Genomic DNA, 18,161 nt, shown 5'->3' on the forward strand with positions numbered 1-18,161 from the left:
AAGTCCCTGTGAGGAGAACATTTCTTCAAGGTTCCTGGCCTTTCTCCCTCTAGCTGCTCCTGACTCAGATGATGTTGCTCTCTACGTCGGGATCGTCATAGCCGTGATCGTGTGCCTGGCTATTTCTGTGGTTGTGGCCCTGTTTGTCTATCGCAAGAACCACCGTGACTTTGAGTCAGATATTATCGACTCCTCGGCGCTAAACGGGGGATTTCAGCCCGTTAACATCAAGGCTGCAAGGCAAGGTTAGTTGTCATTTCACTCCATGTTGACCAATTCAGGGAGATGCTATAAGGTTATGGTCTCTTGGGCTGCATGAATGATATTTGCTGGATGCTTGTTGGCACTTCATAAAAGGGAGAAAGATTATATCCATTTGTTTCTGACGGTCAAGTGCTCAAAACCCACATTGGCATGTTTCAGATGTGCTCCAGAGCATAAAGCAGAGGAATTTAAGAGAGAGCATGAATGTGAGAGTGAAACACAGAGACATTTATGGAAATACAGGTCCAGCTCAAATTTAAACCAAAGGCAAAGCTCTGACAGAAACAATGGAGGCAGGATTCATCACAGGAGTGATATTACAGTGCAGTAATTCTATTGCATCTTCCTCCCTTTTGTTTCACTAATAGCCTTTTTTACTGTGCCCTGTCTCCACAGGCATGAATAGTAGTTTCAGAAGTACTGTACTTTCAATACACAATGTAGAAGAAGTTGCAGTAGAACATCATTTAATAATGGGCATTTTTATCACTGGTGCATAACAGCTTGATTATTTCCACACTTCATTGGCCAGAAAAAAAATGCTCTAAAGTTAGTGCTGGCTTTTTCAAGACCCATATTTAGGCTGTAGAGTTCCTCTTTTTTTTTCCCAATATGTGTGCAAAAAGAATAAATTGAAATAAGAATTAAGAAGACAAGATGGTTGTCATGTGGAAGATTAGCAGAAGTGTCATGTTCTTTGCTGGGGATACTTTTAAAGCAAATCTCCAAAAAGTGTGATGCAGCTACTGATCCCTCACTGTGGGGAGTCATGAGCATGATGACTTCATAGCTTTGTTCTGACTTTTATTTCAGGAATGCTATTGTTAGGCCAAGTAGATAAATTGGTTAATGATTTTCAATTAGCATTTAGGGAGAGGATAATAGTTAATAAAACTAGATCTACTGAGTATGGAAAACATCTTGCCCTGAAGCTAAGCATGTAATACTGGAAATCTGAGTGCAGCCTGGAAAAATAATCCCAGTGAAAAATCCTTAGAGCAGAAATGTGCTGTAATTTTGTATGATTATTAGACTCTGTGGTGACTGGGGCAATACAAGCCCTGGGGATTTGCTGGAGAGATACAAGTAAAGGAAACCAAGGTCAGTCTGCAAGAACTTTGCACATCTTAACCTCTGGTAAGAAATGCAAAATGCAGAATGCAAACCTTAATTGTTACCCGGAAGGAAGTAATCAGAATAGAGAAGTAATACAGTTCTCCCTTCTCATCTCCGCTGCAGACCTCCTGGCGGTGCCACCAGACCTCACTTCTGCTGCGGCCATGTACAGGGGTCCTGTTTATGCCTTGCATGATGTCTCTGATAAAATCCCAATGACCAATTCTCCAATCCTGGACCCACTGCCCAACCTGAAAATCAAGGTTTATAACACCTCTGGCGCAGTCACTCCCCAGGATGACCTCTCTGACTTCTCCTCCAAGCTGTCCCCACAGATTACACAGTCTCTGCTGGAAAATGAAACCCTAAACATTAAAAACCAGAGCCTTGCTCGGCAGACAGATTCATCGTGCACTGCATTTGGGACCTTCAACTCTTTAGGAGGTCACCTAGTAATTCCGAATTCAGGTAAGTGCTAGCTGTGTTGGCTTAAAGGCTCAGTTGTTTTGTGGTTTTAAGTGGAGTTAGCTTGCTTTTATGCAGGAAAAAGCAGAGTCACTCCTGGGACTCTGCCTTTTCTTTGTTCAGAACAAACAGATGGTTGTTTCCCCCCATTCAGGTCTACCAAGGTACTTCAAGTATTCTTTTCCCAGAGTTCTGGCCACCTTTTTGACAGAATATCACAGGGCTCTTAGCCACTTTCTGAGATGTGTGAGGCTTCAGAGCTTCACTGTGTGAAGTGAGATTCAGCATCCTTGACCTTTTCCTTTCATGCAGCTCTAGAAAAAGGACTCCAAGCCAGAAAGCCTCAGTGCTGTCATCACACTTTAAAAGTACAAATTAATTAAAAAACAAATTGGTTGTTCCACTTCCAATTCATTTCAGACTGTGTGGTATTGAAGTAGGACAGCAGAATACTAATTTTTGGAAGGCTTTTTTCCTGGACACTTTACATACCCGAGGAAGATAAGGCCCAAGAATCTATGTTTTTTAAATATTTCTCTCCTTGTTATATGTATTGTTGACTTGTTTTACAACTAGGAAAGAGGGGGACTGAGCAGCGAGTACCTTTTGGTTTAGTTGGAAAGTGCTGCTCAGTCTTTCTCATGCAATACGGAGGCCAGGCTGCTGAGCAGCCTTCAAGCCCCCAAGGCACCGGGAGGCTGTTTCAGAGCATCCAGGGAGCTCCTGGGAAGCCTTGGAAGAGCTCAGCTCTCACAGCTGGATTTTTTTTTAGGAGAGCCATACTGCTGTTTGGTCCCTAAATTAAGTGGTGTCATTCAAAGGAAGGGCACCCATAGGTTTGCCCTACTAATGAAGAGCAACATTAACATCAAAAGTGAGGTCGAAGCAAATGCACAGAACACTGGATGTGGGGGATATGCAGGCTATGCAGTGATCAGGAGTCCCCCTGCCTGGTTTCTCTGGAGCTCTGAGTCCCGGTAGGACCACAGTACATGTGAGACCACAGCTCACTACTACCTGACATGATAGCTGCAAGGTTTCACAGCATTTCTGCCTTCCTCCTTAATGTTATGTGGTCAACTCTTGGCCATTTTACAGTGTAGTGCCCTGCTTGAGGAGATAGTGCTTACTCATGCCTCCTGCTCCTTTGCTGGATCTTTTTTCATTTGTTGATATTATGGAGAAAGCAAAATGTCCAGGTAACCTAGATGATTTGGTCCTTGCGCAGTCCCACATTGCCCAGGAAGCAGCCAAAAGTGACTGGTAAGCAGTAGCCCTCCTCTCTGAGCTACTGTGGAATGGGGGGCAAAAACAGCTATTAAATTTAAGTGAAAGCTGAACTACTTGAAGAAATCTGGTGCTGACTACTAAGGAATGTTGAAAATTCATGCTATAGATGAAAATTCATCATATAGATCCTGGATTTCACATTTCTCTAAGGAGCAGCTGAAGGTAGATATTAATACTCAGTTTTCTTATGCCGTAGTGGTGCACATTGTCAGCAAAGTCTATTAGTCACATTTAATTCACATATATTAATATCAATTTGTAAAGAAAATAAAAAGGTTATTTATTGGTGTAATCACTTCAAAATGATTTACATAAGTTTTGTAAAAATATATCAATCTGTCTGCTGCTACTGTGCCTCTGTGCTGCTCCTAGATGTATGTGTACCCTCCTAGTATTATGATCAAAGCCCTTCATTTATGCTGTGCCTGCCCTGTTACGGCTGGGAACATGCACAGGTAAGCTTGTAACAGGCCTATAAAGAAACAAGTGTCAGAAGACATTCGTCAAAAGTGCTTTCCTAGCTAATCCCTCCCCTTCAAAGTCAACTGGTGGGATTGAGCCCATGGGATGTCTCCAGCATAACCAAACCACATATGCTAAAGAAAAGAGACAGGGCTGTGCAAGGTTTCTATAAAGCCTCTCTTGTGCATATGTATATATGTAAATAATCTGCCTGCAGGTTTGTTTTCAGCTATGCAGTAATAACTGTATTAAAGTCCTTGCCACTGATTCCAGTTAATCCACATCTGCAAAGACAGCTGGCTGAGACGTGGCCAGTAGAGTGAAGTAGCTGGTTTGTGTGCTGTGTTTGTCCTGTAATGACAGGACATTTCTGAAATGGCAGTAATGGAAGAACAGTGTTTGGTAGTCAAGTGTGCAGCTAATCACCACTGAAAGGGACACCAAGCATATTTCCCCGCATTGTTTGCAAGGTTGGATACCTGAATTTTGAGCCACTTTACAGGACTAGTCATATTCAAAATACCAAGAAGCCCCATTTTGTCTCCCTGGTAGTCTAACTGGAAGCTGACTGCATTAAAATACAGGATTTCAGTCACAGAAGCCATCTTTCAGGAAACAGCTAGTTCGTGTTGCTCCCCCGAACAGTGCTCTGCTGCCTTTCTTTCCTGATTTTGATTACATAAGAATTGCCTAGGGAAAGATGTCCTGTTACAGCTGCTGGAAGTTTTAGTCAGAGTCGATCATTTTCCATCATTTTACAAGGTAAGCAGCAGCGTAACCATCTATCAGATCTTAAAATAAAATAAGAGGGAAGGGAATAAAATCGTCTTCTCCACTCGCATATTTCAGTGCCGATGAACAAGAGGAATGAGAACAGACTGCCCGAGACACCCAGGTCGTGCTAAATACTTTTTGTCCCGACCTGAGGTCATGTAGAGTCTGCTGGTGAGGTTGGGTGAAGATCTGGCATTGCAGGCTTCATCTTCTGCCTCTCCGGTCACTCTTCTTCACAGGCCCGCTTGCCTCTTTTTTCTCTGTTTCATCCTTTGTGTCTCTTCTGTTTGCAGGAGTAAGCTTGCTGATCCCAGCGGGGGCTGTTCCACAAGGGAGAGTCTATGAGATGTATGTGACGGTTCACAGGAAGGAGAACATGAGGTAAAAAGCTGCCTTTATTTGCTTGTGCATTAACAAAGGGGAAAAATGCAGTAACTAAAGACCTGTGGGGATACGCTTATGCAAAGCCTACAGTGTTCAAGCTATTTGATGACTTGGAGGTAAAGGCAAGCAAAGCTGAGAATACACTTTGCCACAAAACCAGCTCAGACTTTTGCTTTTTTAACCAAGAGTTGCACTCTGCAGCAAGCCCTCAGGCTGACGGGATGCTGAATCAGAGCCAGAACTAAGGAAAATGTGCCAGCGTGAGTTTGTTGTGGCAGAGAAGGTGTGAGGTAATCCCTTAATAAAGACCAATGCTGCAAAGGAGAAGGGAGCAGAGAAGCAAGGTGACAAATTGGCTCAGCAGAAGGACAGGTGCTTGAGCACTGGCTTGGAAAATCTCCTTTCCTATGACAATGAAGGTGAATTTTTATTTTACCCTTCATGGGCTTGACTGGTCCATGCAGCGAAGAGGGTGGAGCCAAAGCTTTTGGTGTCCTCCCCCCCTCTTTGCTCCGAGGCAGAGGTAAGCAAGTAGTTGTCCTGCTTAGCTCCAGGCACTCCAGGCTAGAGGCCACCCGAAGCCAATGTTGGGATGACCCCTGTCATCCCCTGTTCTCACCTGTTATCTGCATGTGTGGTCAATTCATATTCTAGGCCTTTAGGTGTACTGAGCGATCTGGTAGCCTTGGCATAACAAAAGAGTTTCCAAAAAGGCCAAGATACTGTTTGTAAGCAGTGTAGAAAAACCTAATGAAGAGAAAGGTGAGATCTTAGTCTGCAGCTCTGACTCATGCACAAAGGCTGAATGGCAAATGTATCTAAGCAATCATTACACGGTACTTTGCCTCCTTCCCCTCCTCATAGCTAGATATATTTTTTGGCTCAGCCCCTTAATGGCTTTTATTATGTGCTAAGCCACAGCTGTTTATACGCTGTGTGATATTGAACACTATTCTTTAGCTTGGTAGTCTTTCACCCATGCTAAAATAATCTGCTTAAAGAAAAAATAAGGAACCCCTCCACCCATCTTTTTGCATACATTATTCATTGCCTGCTCTTTGAAAATAGCTAATTGCAGCTACAGAAGAAGTGTCTCTGTTCATAGCTAGTATTGATTGTATTCCTATTACTTTTGGCTATGTTTTAAAGACGCTTAGAAACAGCATTGCAAAAGGACTCTTTTCCTCCAGAAGGAAAAAAAATCCTTAAAATCAGAAGGTATCCCCTGTTATTCAGCTTGCCTCCAAATCTCCCTGTTTAAAATACATAATTCTTCTGAAAAAAATGTATTTCATTCCTAGGAGGAGCTATATGTGGCTTTCCAGCCAGTTACGGAGGGAATCCCTGCCGCTTTGTTCATGCAGCTGTGGACAGCCAATGTCACATGCTAGCCTGATTTATTTTCTTCGAGGGTCATAAAGCCTCCTCTGCGTACTTTGTGGTAGTTGTTACTCAGCTGGTCACACAGGACAGAAGGATAAGTTAACCTGTATTGGGAAAAGCATGCTTGGAGCTGTGCTCAGGCAAACTGAGGAAGTATGCTAAGTATGCCTGCAGAAGTGACCGGAAAGGTGTGAATCCTCACTCGCAATGAAGACTTTGAGGAGTGGTTCCTTTCCCTAGGAGAGTAGAAAGGCGGCTGCCCTGGCCATTGGGGCAGCAGGGCTCATCCCATTGTGGTGGTAATTGCTGCCTGGGTACACAGACCCCAGCTGCTTGTTTGGTGTATGGCAGCTTTTCAGCCCCCTTCCAGCATGCCAGGCTCTTCACGCTCATGGAAACCAACCACTTCTGGGACTTTAAAATGGATCTCATGGGGTGTTGTCTAGATCACTCAGAACTGAATATTCACCAAAAAGGGCTTAACCACTGTAGGATAGAACTGTAACATCCTCCCCTGTTACCTGCTCCCTTTCCGCAGGTGCGCAGGAGCAGAGAGGGGTGGGTGGCACCCAGCACCCAGCTGTCGTGGTCTCCTGCTGCAGGACTGTTAACAGCCACCTCACTTGCTGTAGGAGAGCTGCAGCTTGGTCACAGCCTCTTTTTCTGACTGCATGGGCCACAGATGTTGCTTCATATAATTGGAGTCACATGAGTACCACAAGTTAGCGTGTGGCGTAATTATTTTCTAAGTTTGCTACTGCTCTCTTATGGCACTCCAGCAGAGAGTGATGGTCCACAGCAAGGGCGAGCTGCAGACATTCGCTTTTGTGGCCAAGCAGTGACTGGAATGTGGTCAGTAAACCCTGTGAGACCCTGGATTTATTTTTCTGTGCGCTGTGTAAATGTGTATGGGTTGAAAAGTCCTGTCGTGTGTGGATGTAGTTTGGAAGGGGATATATAAGAAACTGTAAAATGGTTGTTGTAATCAGGAATGAAGGCAGACTTTTTTACTGGATATACAACCACCACTGAGGCGAGGATGTGGTCCCCATAGCACTACCCTAAATAGAACCAGTGCAGCAGCAGGGAGGCTGACCATCACAGCTCACATATCTGCAGCAACTTAAGATTTAGCTCACACTTTGTTTGTAGAAACATGAAACGACTTCTGAACAGTCAAGCTGAAACAGGAAATCTCTTATCCCTCAGAGTCTTGCAAATTCCCTTTTTCTTCCCTTTCCTTTGTTTTCCTAATACATTTCCCCAGTTGTCTCTGAAACCTGTAGTGCAGAAATTTGAGATTCATCACAACCCAGTAATACCACTCATTGTGTTGCCTTACAGAGTGGTTAGGAGAGCTTTCCCAGACACACTATTTATTCCATTTCATATCCATCAAAACATGTGAGAGCAGGAGGGTCACCCTAAAATCATTATCCTTCTGCGGTGAATTGAGGTTCTGATGGCTTGCAATAACCACCACTTGAGAGCAAGTTGTTTTCCCTGTGTGTTAGTATGCTTGTGGCACAGTGGGTTTTCTCTTTTCCTAGACTAATACTCCAGCAGGCTGGTTTTCCAGCTCCTGCATTGGAAGTTCATCCTCATTCTGCCTGTCAGTCAGGGTGGGATGGATGGCAAGCAGCTACCAGGCTCTGATCCCTCGTGGGCATGAGAGATTCATGTTGACCTCATGGAAAGGTCCATGTGCTTTATGAAGCAGCTACAGTGGCAAAGAGGATATCTATGTATATTTGTGTGTTTGTACATATAGATACATGTAACTGAAAAAATGACAAGCCTGTGAGAGTATTTTATAGCTACCTGCAGGTTTCTGGCTTGAAGCTCATTGCCTTTGCAGTGATGATCAGATGCTCTCTCCTTTAGTCTGTGGAAGTATCACTGACTTTGAGATCTGCAAGCAGAGATGCCTTCTTGAACTGTGGTTTAACCTATAAAATAAACACTTTGCTGTGACCAGTACCTAGCAAGAGCCTGTTCCCGTGAGCATCTGTGAGAGCCTAGGTCTTACATGATTAAGGATTAAACAGGATGAGTATAAGCCTTCAACCCTCAGGATTTTCTTGACTGCCTCAGGTTAAAAAACCAATTTAGCTGTGAGCAGAATTAGTGGAGCTGTGTGCTTCCTTTGGAAACATCTGGCACTGGTCAGTGCTAGACAGAGTCTGGACCTTGATGGACCACTGATTTGATCTCCTATGGCAGTTCCCGTGTTCCCATGTGAACCCCTGCCGAGGTTGCACAGCTTTAGGTGGAGCTACTCTTGCATACTCTAATCAGAGGCAAGAACTACACTAAATATGGCACAGAGAAGGACACTTCTGTATAATCCATCACATGGGAGATGATGCATATGAGAGTGGATATTGCCATGCCCATGAAATGTGACAATCCTGAAGAATGGAGAAAGCAGCGCTCCTGAAGCTCTTAACGGAGGACACAAATAAATTGTGCAACTTCCAAATTAGCTACCTTAAAAGAGAGAAGAGTCAGGTGAGTCTTGTCAGGATTTGGTTCAGTGGCCTCACAATTTATGGACTTTATATTAAAGTCGTGCAGCTGATCAATGAGTTTAATCCAAGGAGCAATGTTGCCTTTTTCACCAGTAAACTCTGAGCTTAGTGATGTGGAATAAAAGAAACTGAAGTCTCCCATGTCTTCTTTCTCCGCCTTCTTTCTGTATTTCAGTTGCATAAACAAAATTACTTTGCAAATCCAGAAGACAATTTCATGAAGTGTCAGTCATTATAATTGAAAAATTCAAAATAAAAAAAGACTAGAGCATGAGCAAAAGGAAGGAAAACTTTTCAGATAATTTTCCTTCTAAAGATAGACAGGTAGAAGAAGCAGGGTCAGTCAACAATATTAAGAAGGAACACATGTGAAAAACAAAGCCCTAGCAATGAAAGAAGAAATAAAATGTCTTTCTTCTAACTTTTGGCTAAGCAGTGTAGAAGGATTGCCATCTGTTGCTATGAGTTAGCCATTCCTCTGTCCCTGCTCTGTCCTGTGCTTCCTCCTGTGCTTCCTGAGCTGCTGTGATTGCCTGTAACATCTACGCGCGGTGCCAGGGAGCACAATGCAGACCCACTGAGGAGCAGAGATCTCTCTAGTTGTGCTCACATCTGCTGTCTGACAGCTACCTTAATGAATATAGTCTGGCTTATTACAGAGAGACGGTTTCGAATGAGTAATCCCATTAAAAAAGCACAAATTTGATTGTGAAGGGAGCAGATATAGCAAATAAAAGTTTGTTTGCTTTTAAGTAAAAGTTGACTGTTCTTGAGAAGCAGTGTGGGATGGGACAACATCTTAAAAATATCTGAAGACCTTTCAGTTACTGTTAGTGCCTTTTAATAGCAATGCTAAACAGGGGTTTGAATTTTAGTCAGACAGATCTTTGTAAAACAAAAACATCTCTTTTGCCTGTGGGGAGTGACTTTGGAGTCACTAGCACAGCTGAATGTCCAGGCTGATCTAAGAAGTAGCTCCAGGACCGCTGCAAGCCTAAAGTGAAGCACATGTGGATGGGGTTTTTGAGGGATTTGGGTTTGGGTTTTTTGTTTTTGGTAACAGTGTAAAAGTAGGTTCTGGCCCACAGTTTTGAAAATGTCTATTCATAGATCTTTGTGCTTTAGAGGAGATAACTCCCTTGCTCTTTGTGCTCCCCTGTGTCTGTGTTTGTGCTGGATCTCCTGCGATCTGTAACAGAGCAATCGCAGTACTTGATTACAACAGGCACTCGACTAGGCCAGGATCACCTGCTCCAGGAGAAGGTAGAAAATTGCTCGTAATGAATGACTACACAATAACCTGTCTTCAGGGGAATTTGTTGTTTACTAATCCCATCAATTAGTGTTGTGTTTATGCCATGAAGCAGAAAGATTAATATCTCTTGTATAATATATCTTGTCTACGGCATCTGTTTCTGTTCTCATTAGCTATCGTAAGGCATAATCCTTTTGTTTTAAAATGGAAATTAGAAACAGTGAGAAATAAGAAAAGATCTGTCGAGAGATTTTTGTTTCTTTTTCCTGTCAGTTGTCATGGAGTACCACTCTGCTTTATGTGCCATGGCATGGTCTAGCCTTATTCCTCTGGGTTTCCAGTGTTTATTTCCGAGATCTCATTGCAGTCCCTAAACACCCTGCTACCTGCAGTCACGTTAGAGCTGGATGGGAAAGGGAATGTCAGCTCGGTGTGCTCTGACATGCTTTGTCCTATGCAGCCCCAGAAATCAGGTTTGGTTTGTGCCGCTGTGTCACATTTCAAGGTGATGCCTGCTGGGTTGTAAGCTCACAGTAAGCTCACCGGAGATATTTTTCACCTTTATTGCTCTTCTTTGCTACTAAATAGCTATGTTTGGAACTTGTTTTACTCTGTAAGCGTGAAATGCTATACAATTAATAGGATTTTATTTCCTACCCATATTTTTACCATCTCTGGATCTTTTGCATTATTTTCAGGCTCTTGTTACTTGCAATAATTACTTATTTGTTGTTACCTGTAAATTTAATGATTGTGTTGCTATTTATGTTGTCTTACCCGTTGTGAGTAGAAATCCTGACCTCACAGTAGTCAGAGAGAGGTTTAGCATTGAACTGAATAGAGCTGAAATTTTGCCTATTCGGTGATAATGACACCTGTTTCACTCCGCTCAAGAACTTCTCTGCAACTCATTATATCTCCGTTTTTGAAGGCTTATTTGCATGAGGTGGATGGTGAAGAGTCACTGGAACCAGCAGTGTTCAATAACTTTGGGATGCTGGACTCAGATGCGTGTCTGGTGGGCAACTGGGGACTGCAAAGTCAACCACTCTCCCCAGTTGGCCCATTTTTCTGCTTTTCAGTCATAGTGTCCTGTATCATAAATACTCAGGTCAGGACCATGCATATCTCATCCACTTGGCAATAAATCTTGTAAGTCTGGTGGCAAAATGCTGTTTACCAACTTGGAGAAAAAATACTAAGCCTTGCTATTTTTTTGCATTTCCCATCTCACTTGCTGACTGTGCAGAGTGCCTCCCAGCTTTGTGTTCCACATCGTCTTTTATACTTGTGCTAATCAGATATAAAATGTTGCGGCACAGAATTATGCCCTCCATCAGAGTCCTAAAATTTAACAGCTAACAAAATTTTGTCACAGAGCAGTGACTAAACTTCATTTTACTTTGAGACAACTTTAGGCTGTATGATTTATCAGTACTGCATTATTTTAATGACCTTTTGGCTTTTTTTAACCGCATGCATCAGTGCTCAGACTCTAGTCACTTTTAACTCATTTTTCACCTGAAAGACAGTGTATGAAATTTTTTTTTACAGCAATCATGATATATTCCCTACTATGTTCTTTTTGACTGCTAGTTTTGTAATTCAGTCCAAAAACCTGTGATAACTTGTATTTTTTTCTTCCTTCTTCTTGGGTCAGTAGTCTTTTAGATGAAGTTAGGTTAACCGGATGATTAAATCTGTAACTTGTCATATCTGTAGCTTTCCAGACAAATATTGTAATTTTGAAAGATCTTTCTCATAAGACCATGTGTTTTTTTAAAATTTCTTGAATTAAACTGTAGGAACCCATTAATGCACTAGGTAAATGACCATTAAAAACCACCACCACATTGTGAGCATTTTTTTAAGCTTCTTATTGAAAAAAAAAAAAAGTAAATGAGTCTGCAAAAGAAGCATCATTTTAGTCAAAAACTGACCAGTGATTTCTTCGGTTCAGTCTTACAAGAGAATGATCCCTGATCTTTTTAATCGGAATCCAGAGATCCGTACAACAAGCAAGATGAGCTGGACTAGGTACTCTGTCTGCTAGTGTTTAATTTCTTTTGTGTACTGTTTGTTAGGCTAAAGTAACCAGCATAATACATGATAGCTGTCCAGATTGTTGTATTTTACATCTTTTTTGAAAGGCAACTATCGCAGCTGTTTGTTTCCAGTCCACGGCTTTTCAGCAACAATTGTTAAGTGATTTAGTAAACTCATCAGTTAATTTCCATTGATGCATATCATCTGGATTTACTGATTTGCATAGATATAAATTTTTCCATGCCAGACCTTTTTTCCCTCAAATGTTATAAAAACCTCCCACAACATTTGTAGCAACTTCATCCCACTTTAAAAAAGGATTTCTCAAAAGTTTGTCTTTCATTTTCTATGGAATTAATGGTTTATTCAGGGAGAATTAAGGTGGGCAAAAGTAGGTTACGCCTATGGACATAATTTTGCAATAGTGAGAACAGGTGCAATAAATTGGATATCAAAACAGCTTCTGTCCTGATTTGGCCTCCTTGAAAGTGTTACTTAAGATTACAGCTACTTTTTTTTGTGCTTTTGGTAAAGACAAGTACTTGCAGAATTAAACAGTATTTAATGTTGTCTCAACTAATTCTACTAAGCCAATACAGATGTAAATACAAGTATTTGTAAATGCAACAAGGGATTGAACCCTTAGCTGGAGCAGAAGATGGGAGGTCCTGCGGGCAGATTTGGACTTGAAGTACAGATCTCATCGAACACTTAATCTCCGCTTGCTGGTTTCTGGATTATTAATTTGTCTGCCATATTTAGGGAGGCAGTTGATGAGGCACATTTAGCTGTATTTGTCATACACCAGATGTCAGGATAGTTAAAGTCACTCATGCTTCCTCTGTTTTTAAGCTCCTCAGCAGTTGGTCTGGGATAGTTTACACATGCACACACGCTTGCACACGTGTGCACGCACACACACACTGTCATTTACGAATTACAGTGTATGCAGTGTATCCTATGTATTTATATGCTTTCCCATATCATCCATTCCTAGTGACTGTTCTCAGGTGTGCTGGACAATACTCGTATTTTTAACTGAACAGCTCTGGGTTATCACTAGATATCTCAGGCTTTGTGAGCGTGTTTTGCCCTCTGCCCTATTCCTTACCATCCCTTCACCCTTTCTCCCCCACCGCTGGTGACGCTTGCTCCCCTCAGGCACGTTTGCAGTAGCCATTCTGGTAGATCTGAATGTCTTTCAAGTAAAATGGAATATTAGTGGGTTTGGTGATGGCTCTGAACCCAAACTACACATCTCAGATGTGCTGCATACCACTTAGGAGGTTTCAGATGTGCTCATTAGTTCGTTGTCTTCCTCTCTTCTTCAATTCTCCCTGTCCAGACAGTAAATAATTCTCACACGTGATGCCTACAAAAGCCACTGCTCATTTTTGTATGCTGCTAAGCAAGTGCCAAATGCAGCAGTGGCCTTGTTTCGGCATTGGATGAAATGAAGCCTCTGAGTATGGTCTGCAAGGATACTTCAGAGTGGAGGGTGCTTAGTAAGTGTGGTCTGTAATTCGCTGCCATGTAAACCTCCATTTTAGGAACTGAGTGATATTTGGGGGAGAAAAAAAAACCCACAATGTTTTGGGTTTTGAAAAACAAAACAAAACCCCGCACCCAGTCTTTGCTTGCGCCATGTCTTTATTTTAAGAGAAGGATTTTTAATTTTTACATGCCTGAATGTACATTTTTGCCTTTTTCAACTCACTTAACGTATCCATCTTTCTGCTCCCTTGTCAGGCCACCTGTAGAGGACAACCAAACCCTGCTGACGCCGGTGGTGAGCTGCGGCCCGCCAGGAGCCCTGCTAACCCGGCCCGTCATTTTAACCATGCACCACTGCGCAGAGCCGAACACGGAGGACTGGCAGATCCAGCTGAAGCACCAGGCTGCCCAGGGGCCGTGGGAGGTGAGGCTCCAGAGCTCCAGCCTCTGCACTGACTGCGTGCGGGACTCTCTGCTTAGCCTTCAGCTGCCTTGCCAAACCAGGATGGCTTTATCGCAGGTTTTCCCTGCGAGATAGGTGGCTGCTGCAGGCAGGCGGGAGTGCCCTTCAGCACCAGGTGTCTAAGCTGCCCTGTGCTCATGCAGAGATGCTGTCTTGGGACAGTTCTGGTGCCACCTAGTTCCAGCTATTTTTCCATGCAACATAGACATCCTGGCGGGATTTTGGCACTTGAGCTTTTGATTGTGGCAGGATATTGTGCCGAAGTCATGGGGAGAGAAGGAAGAGAAAAGGTAAAATAAAAGAACAAGAACTGAAAATCAGGTCTGACTCGATTCTAGAAATAGGAAAATATTTTTTGCAGAATACTTTTCACTCCCCTGGTTTATAGTCTGTTTTCAAGAAAGTTAAATTAATGCTGCAAATGATCTCCTGCTTCAGCATCAGGACACTGACCAGCTTAATAAAATGTGTAGGCCCTATCTTTCTTTTCTTTTTCCCTCCTAAGACGTTGGTGGAACATCACTTTGTTTCAGTTCCAGCAGCCAGGACTGAACTCTGCCCCCTGTGAGCTCAGGGGAGCTGCATGAGCACTGCTGGGCCATGCCGACCCAGTGGGAGCCTGGGCTGGTTCCTTGCCAGAGGTGCAGCAGGTGGATGTCCTGGGCAGGGTGGCAGAAGGGTCCTCCACTGGAACTGGAGCATGAAATGATGCTTTCAGCAAGGCTGGCCCTTCCTGGCAGAGCCCTCCTGTCCCGTTCCTGGGTACCTGCTGCCACCCGTTTGGTCTCACATAATTAATTTGGCAAGGGTGCTTTCTCCTACCGGTAGATTTAATGAGGGCAGGGTGACTTTTGAAGGCAGTTGAGCTGACAGCAGCAAGAGCACCGTGTCCAGCATTGCCTTTGGAAAGCTCTTACTTTTGTCTCCCTGCCTGCAGCACCGTCTCTTCCTCGCACTGGGAAGGAGCATGCAGTGAACATGGGTCTGTCTCGCCAGCTAATCTGCACCCCACCAGCCTGACTTTTGGCACCGCACATATGTTCCTTATTGTGTCTGTGTGTTACTGGCACCTCTTCATTTTCTCCTTGTGCCCTTGACAAAGCAGTTGTTCTGCCGGCCGTGCACACGGTGCGGTGCCAGTGCGACCTCCGTAGTGTCCACAGGATTCCTGGCCATCACACAGCTCTGCTTAGTTCTGGAGCAGCTCCTCCAAGCTGAGCCCCACGCATGCATACATACACGTGCATGCTCACATGCATACATACATGTACGCACACACGTGCACACCCATGCAGCATTGCTTCGGGCCAGCGCCTCCTGCCACAGCCAATTGCCAGCGTGGCCATAGGGGAGTGCAGTCAGCACCTCAGCACCTTGCCCTCCAGAGGGATTGTGCCACCCGTGCAGATCTGACACGTTTGTCTTTCCTGAGACTAGGGAGCCTGAGCTTAACACCAGATTTCAGTTGAGCCTGCTCAACTGCTCAGCTGTCAGGTGTATGTTGTGAAAGAGATGAGTTGTGCTGAGCATTGTGTGGCCTGTGGTGGCTTTGCAAGAGGTGGCCATCATCCACTGCTGCCTTTTCATTTCTGCTCTCTCTCAAAGCCATTCAAAGCACTTGGTGTAGTGTGCAGGATGTTACATGCAGGGTCAGAAAGAGAAATTAGCAGGGAAGCTGTTTTCCTGTAGGCACAGGGTGTGGAGGTTGTTTGCACTCGAGCTGCAGGTGTTTTTTTCTTCACCTTGCAGTCTCCTGACAGAGGATTATTCCAATGAAGCACCAGGTGATATTCCATGTAGATGCAGCATTCAGCCCTCATAGAGGTTACTTCCCTTCCTTTTTTTTTTTGCCATGCTTAGGAAGTGAAAAGTGTTATTTATTCAACACACCAGACTACTGGTGTTAAGCCATGGTCACCAAATGCAGTATCTTTTTCAGTAAAGTATTTGTGATATTTTCATTATTTGCCTAACTCTGCCTAGGGCTTTAAAAGCTGCTGCAGGGCCTAGAGGAAGGAGTTACAAGTCATAGGGGAGTAAGGACAGGAGGAGGTTTCTGCCACTATCATCACCACCAGCACCCCAGAGAAATCATCCCCTGCCCACGCCAGAGAAAAGCTGGAAGCAGGAATTTTAAATATTAATTAATCTAAGGTGCCAACAGCAAGGACTTTGTGCATCATCCAGGCTTGAAAGGGGCATTGCTGTCTCAAAGTGGAACAACTCCAAGGGATCCGGAGCTCTAACTTGGTCTCTTTCTCCCTTAGGATGTGGTGGTCGTTGGGGAGGAAAACTTCACCACGCCATGCTACATCCAGCTAGACCCGGAGGCCTGCCATATCCTGACAGAAACCCTCAGCACGTATGCCTTGGTGGGACAGTCAATCACCAAAGCAGCAGCCAAACGTCTCAAACTGGCCATCTTCGGACCACTGTCCTGCTCTTCGCTGGAGTACAGCATCCGGGTCTACTGCCTCGATGACACGCAGGATGCCCTTAAGGTGGCTGTTGTTCTCTCGCTCGCTTTGCCTCTCACTGTCCTTCTCCAGCTCTCACAGACTGCAGCCGTAGCGGTGACTAGACTCTGCTGCATGTATTTCTGTTCCCTGTTTTTTTTTCCGATTAGAAGAGCTTGACAACAAACCACTGTTTTGCAGTTTAACCCCCACAGGCTATAAATTGTCCTTTGCGTAAGGGTCTCACACAATTTTCCACCCACCAGTCTTTTTTCCTTTGTTTACCTGTATCATATCCTGAATCCTAAGATTTTTTCATTATTAAAAGGCCATAAGGTACACAGGGCTTCATTTGTTGTTCATGTATTTTTAATGCTAAGTGCCAGCTCCCCAGAGATGGGGAGACATATAAATGCTTCTTTGTAAATAGCTGATAATGATAAAAGAAGTTTCTGGGCTGTTAATCACTGTCTGCTTTCATACTGCTTTATTACACCTCTACGCATGCAGTTTTTTGTGTTGGGAATTCGCAACTAAGATAAATCAAAGCCATTGCTTTCTCCAACTGTATAACCTTACTCTCACTGCGTAATTCTGGCGGGCACACAAACCACACTTGCTACATGCAGATGAGCAGATAGATAACCATACTTGCTATTTCTCTTTATAAGTACATGTATTTATACAGATGGTATCTATAATAGATGCACTCATGAAATATGTAGCTCCAACTGCATGTATAAGAGTGGAAGTTATTAAAAGGTGGGGTTTTTTTTTTCTTTAATGGTAGGCAGTGCAACTTCCCAATTGCCTCTGCAGCAAAACGAGTTCAAAGCCTGGCTCTAAGCAGAGTCATCCTGGTTCTTTATATGCTTTTGTTTCCTTGGCTCCATGTGAGAATTGTTGGGATTTAAACCCACAGACCCCGGCTGGGAGATGTTTGTGTTTTTCAGAGCAGTGAATTCCATCACTGCGAATGCCACGCTCCCTTTTCCTCCCCAGTAGTACCCAATATCGAGGCCTGTCTGCCCAGGCTTTGCTGGGGGGATACTCTTTCCCTGTCTGTAAGAAAGGCAGTAAAGTATAAGGGTTGTGGCAGGCACATCATGACTTTAGCATGGTTTTGTCTGCACAGGGCCTGGGAGCTTGGCCTCTGTCAATGCATTGGTGTTATCAGGATTTTAGAAACAATTATTTCCCCCAATCTGATTTCCCGTCTGTTTTTCCTCAAAAAAAAAGTGGAAAGGATCTTTTGTAGCAGTCAAGCTTTGAACGTCCTGATGATGTTATGCCGGTTCTGTGTAATACAGTTTTCCATGGGTTTGTCGAGGCCTGAGGTAATAATAAGAGAGTCGGAGGGGCCTGGGACAGGCAGCTAATGCAGTCAGAGCTGGGGGAATCCAATTAGGTGTTACTCAAGAGCTGTTGGTTTGTTTCTAATAGACTGTGGGGAGCGTTGTGAGGTAAAGTTAATCCGATTCAGTGTGATAGCAGAAGGGGTCAGGAAAGCCACTGAGCGACATGGCACCTGATAAGCTGCAGCCAGCGTTTAGGAGAGGAGCAGGCCAGTCCTTGTCTTCTGCTGCAGGTAGACCCCAAAGCAAGCTTCTAATTTGGTGATGAAAGGTGAGAAAAGTCAGGTGGCCACCTCGTACCTACTGCTTTTTTACAGCAAAGTACACACATTTTAATTTTCTTCTTTTTGGCACATCTACCCCAAGACTGGAAGGCCACCCATGAGATTCAAAACCCAGCTAGCTGGTGGTTACAGGAGGACA

General features: G+C 43.8%; 1 protein-coding gene across 2 annotated transcripts in view; it reads left to right on the forward strand.

Annotated features, from left to right (window-relative positions):
• UNC5C (unc-5 netrin receptor C) overlaps window positions 1-18,161 on the forward strand; it is a 258,738-nt gene that overhangs the window by 232,057 nt on the left and 8,520 nt on the right. For both annotated transcript variants that reach the window (XM_086746145.1, XM_086746146.1), the window contains 5 exons: window positions 54-245; window positions 1,504-1,848; window positions 4,665-4,752; window positions 13,720-13,888; window positions 16,195-16,428. In XM_086746145.1, the coding sequence (XP_086602271.1) occupies window positions 54-245; window positions 1,504-1,848; window positions 4,665-4,752; window positions 13,720-13,888; window positions 16,195-16,428 (1,028 nt within the window). The remainder of the gene's footprint in view (window positions 1-53; window positions 246-1,503; window positions 1,849-4,664; window positions 4,753-13,719; window positions 13,889-16,194; window positions 16,429-18,161) is intronic.

This window comes from Chlamydotis macqueenii, chromosome 4 (assembly GCF_036417535.1).
Source record: "Chlamydotis macqueenii isolate bChlMac1 chromosome 4, bChlMac1.mat, whole genome shotgun sequence".
NCBI classification, from domain to species: Eukaryota; Metazoa; Chordata; class Aves; order Otidiformes; family Otididae; genus Chlamydotis; species Chlamydotis macqueenii.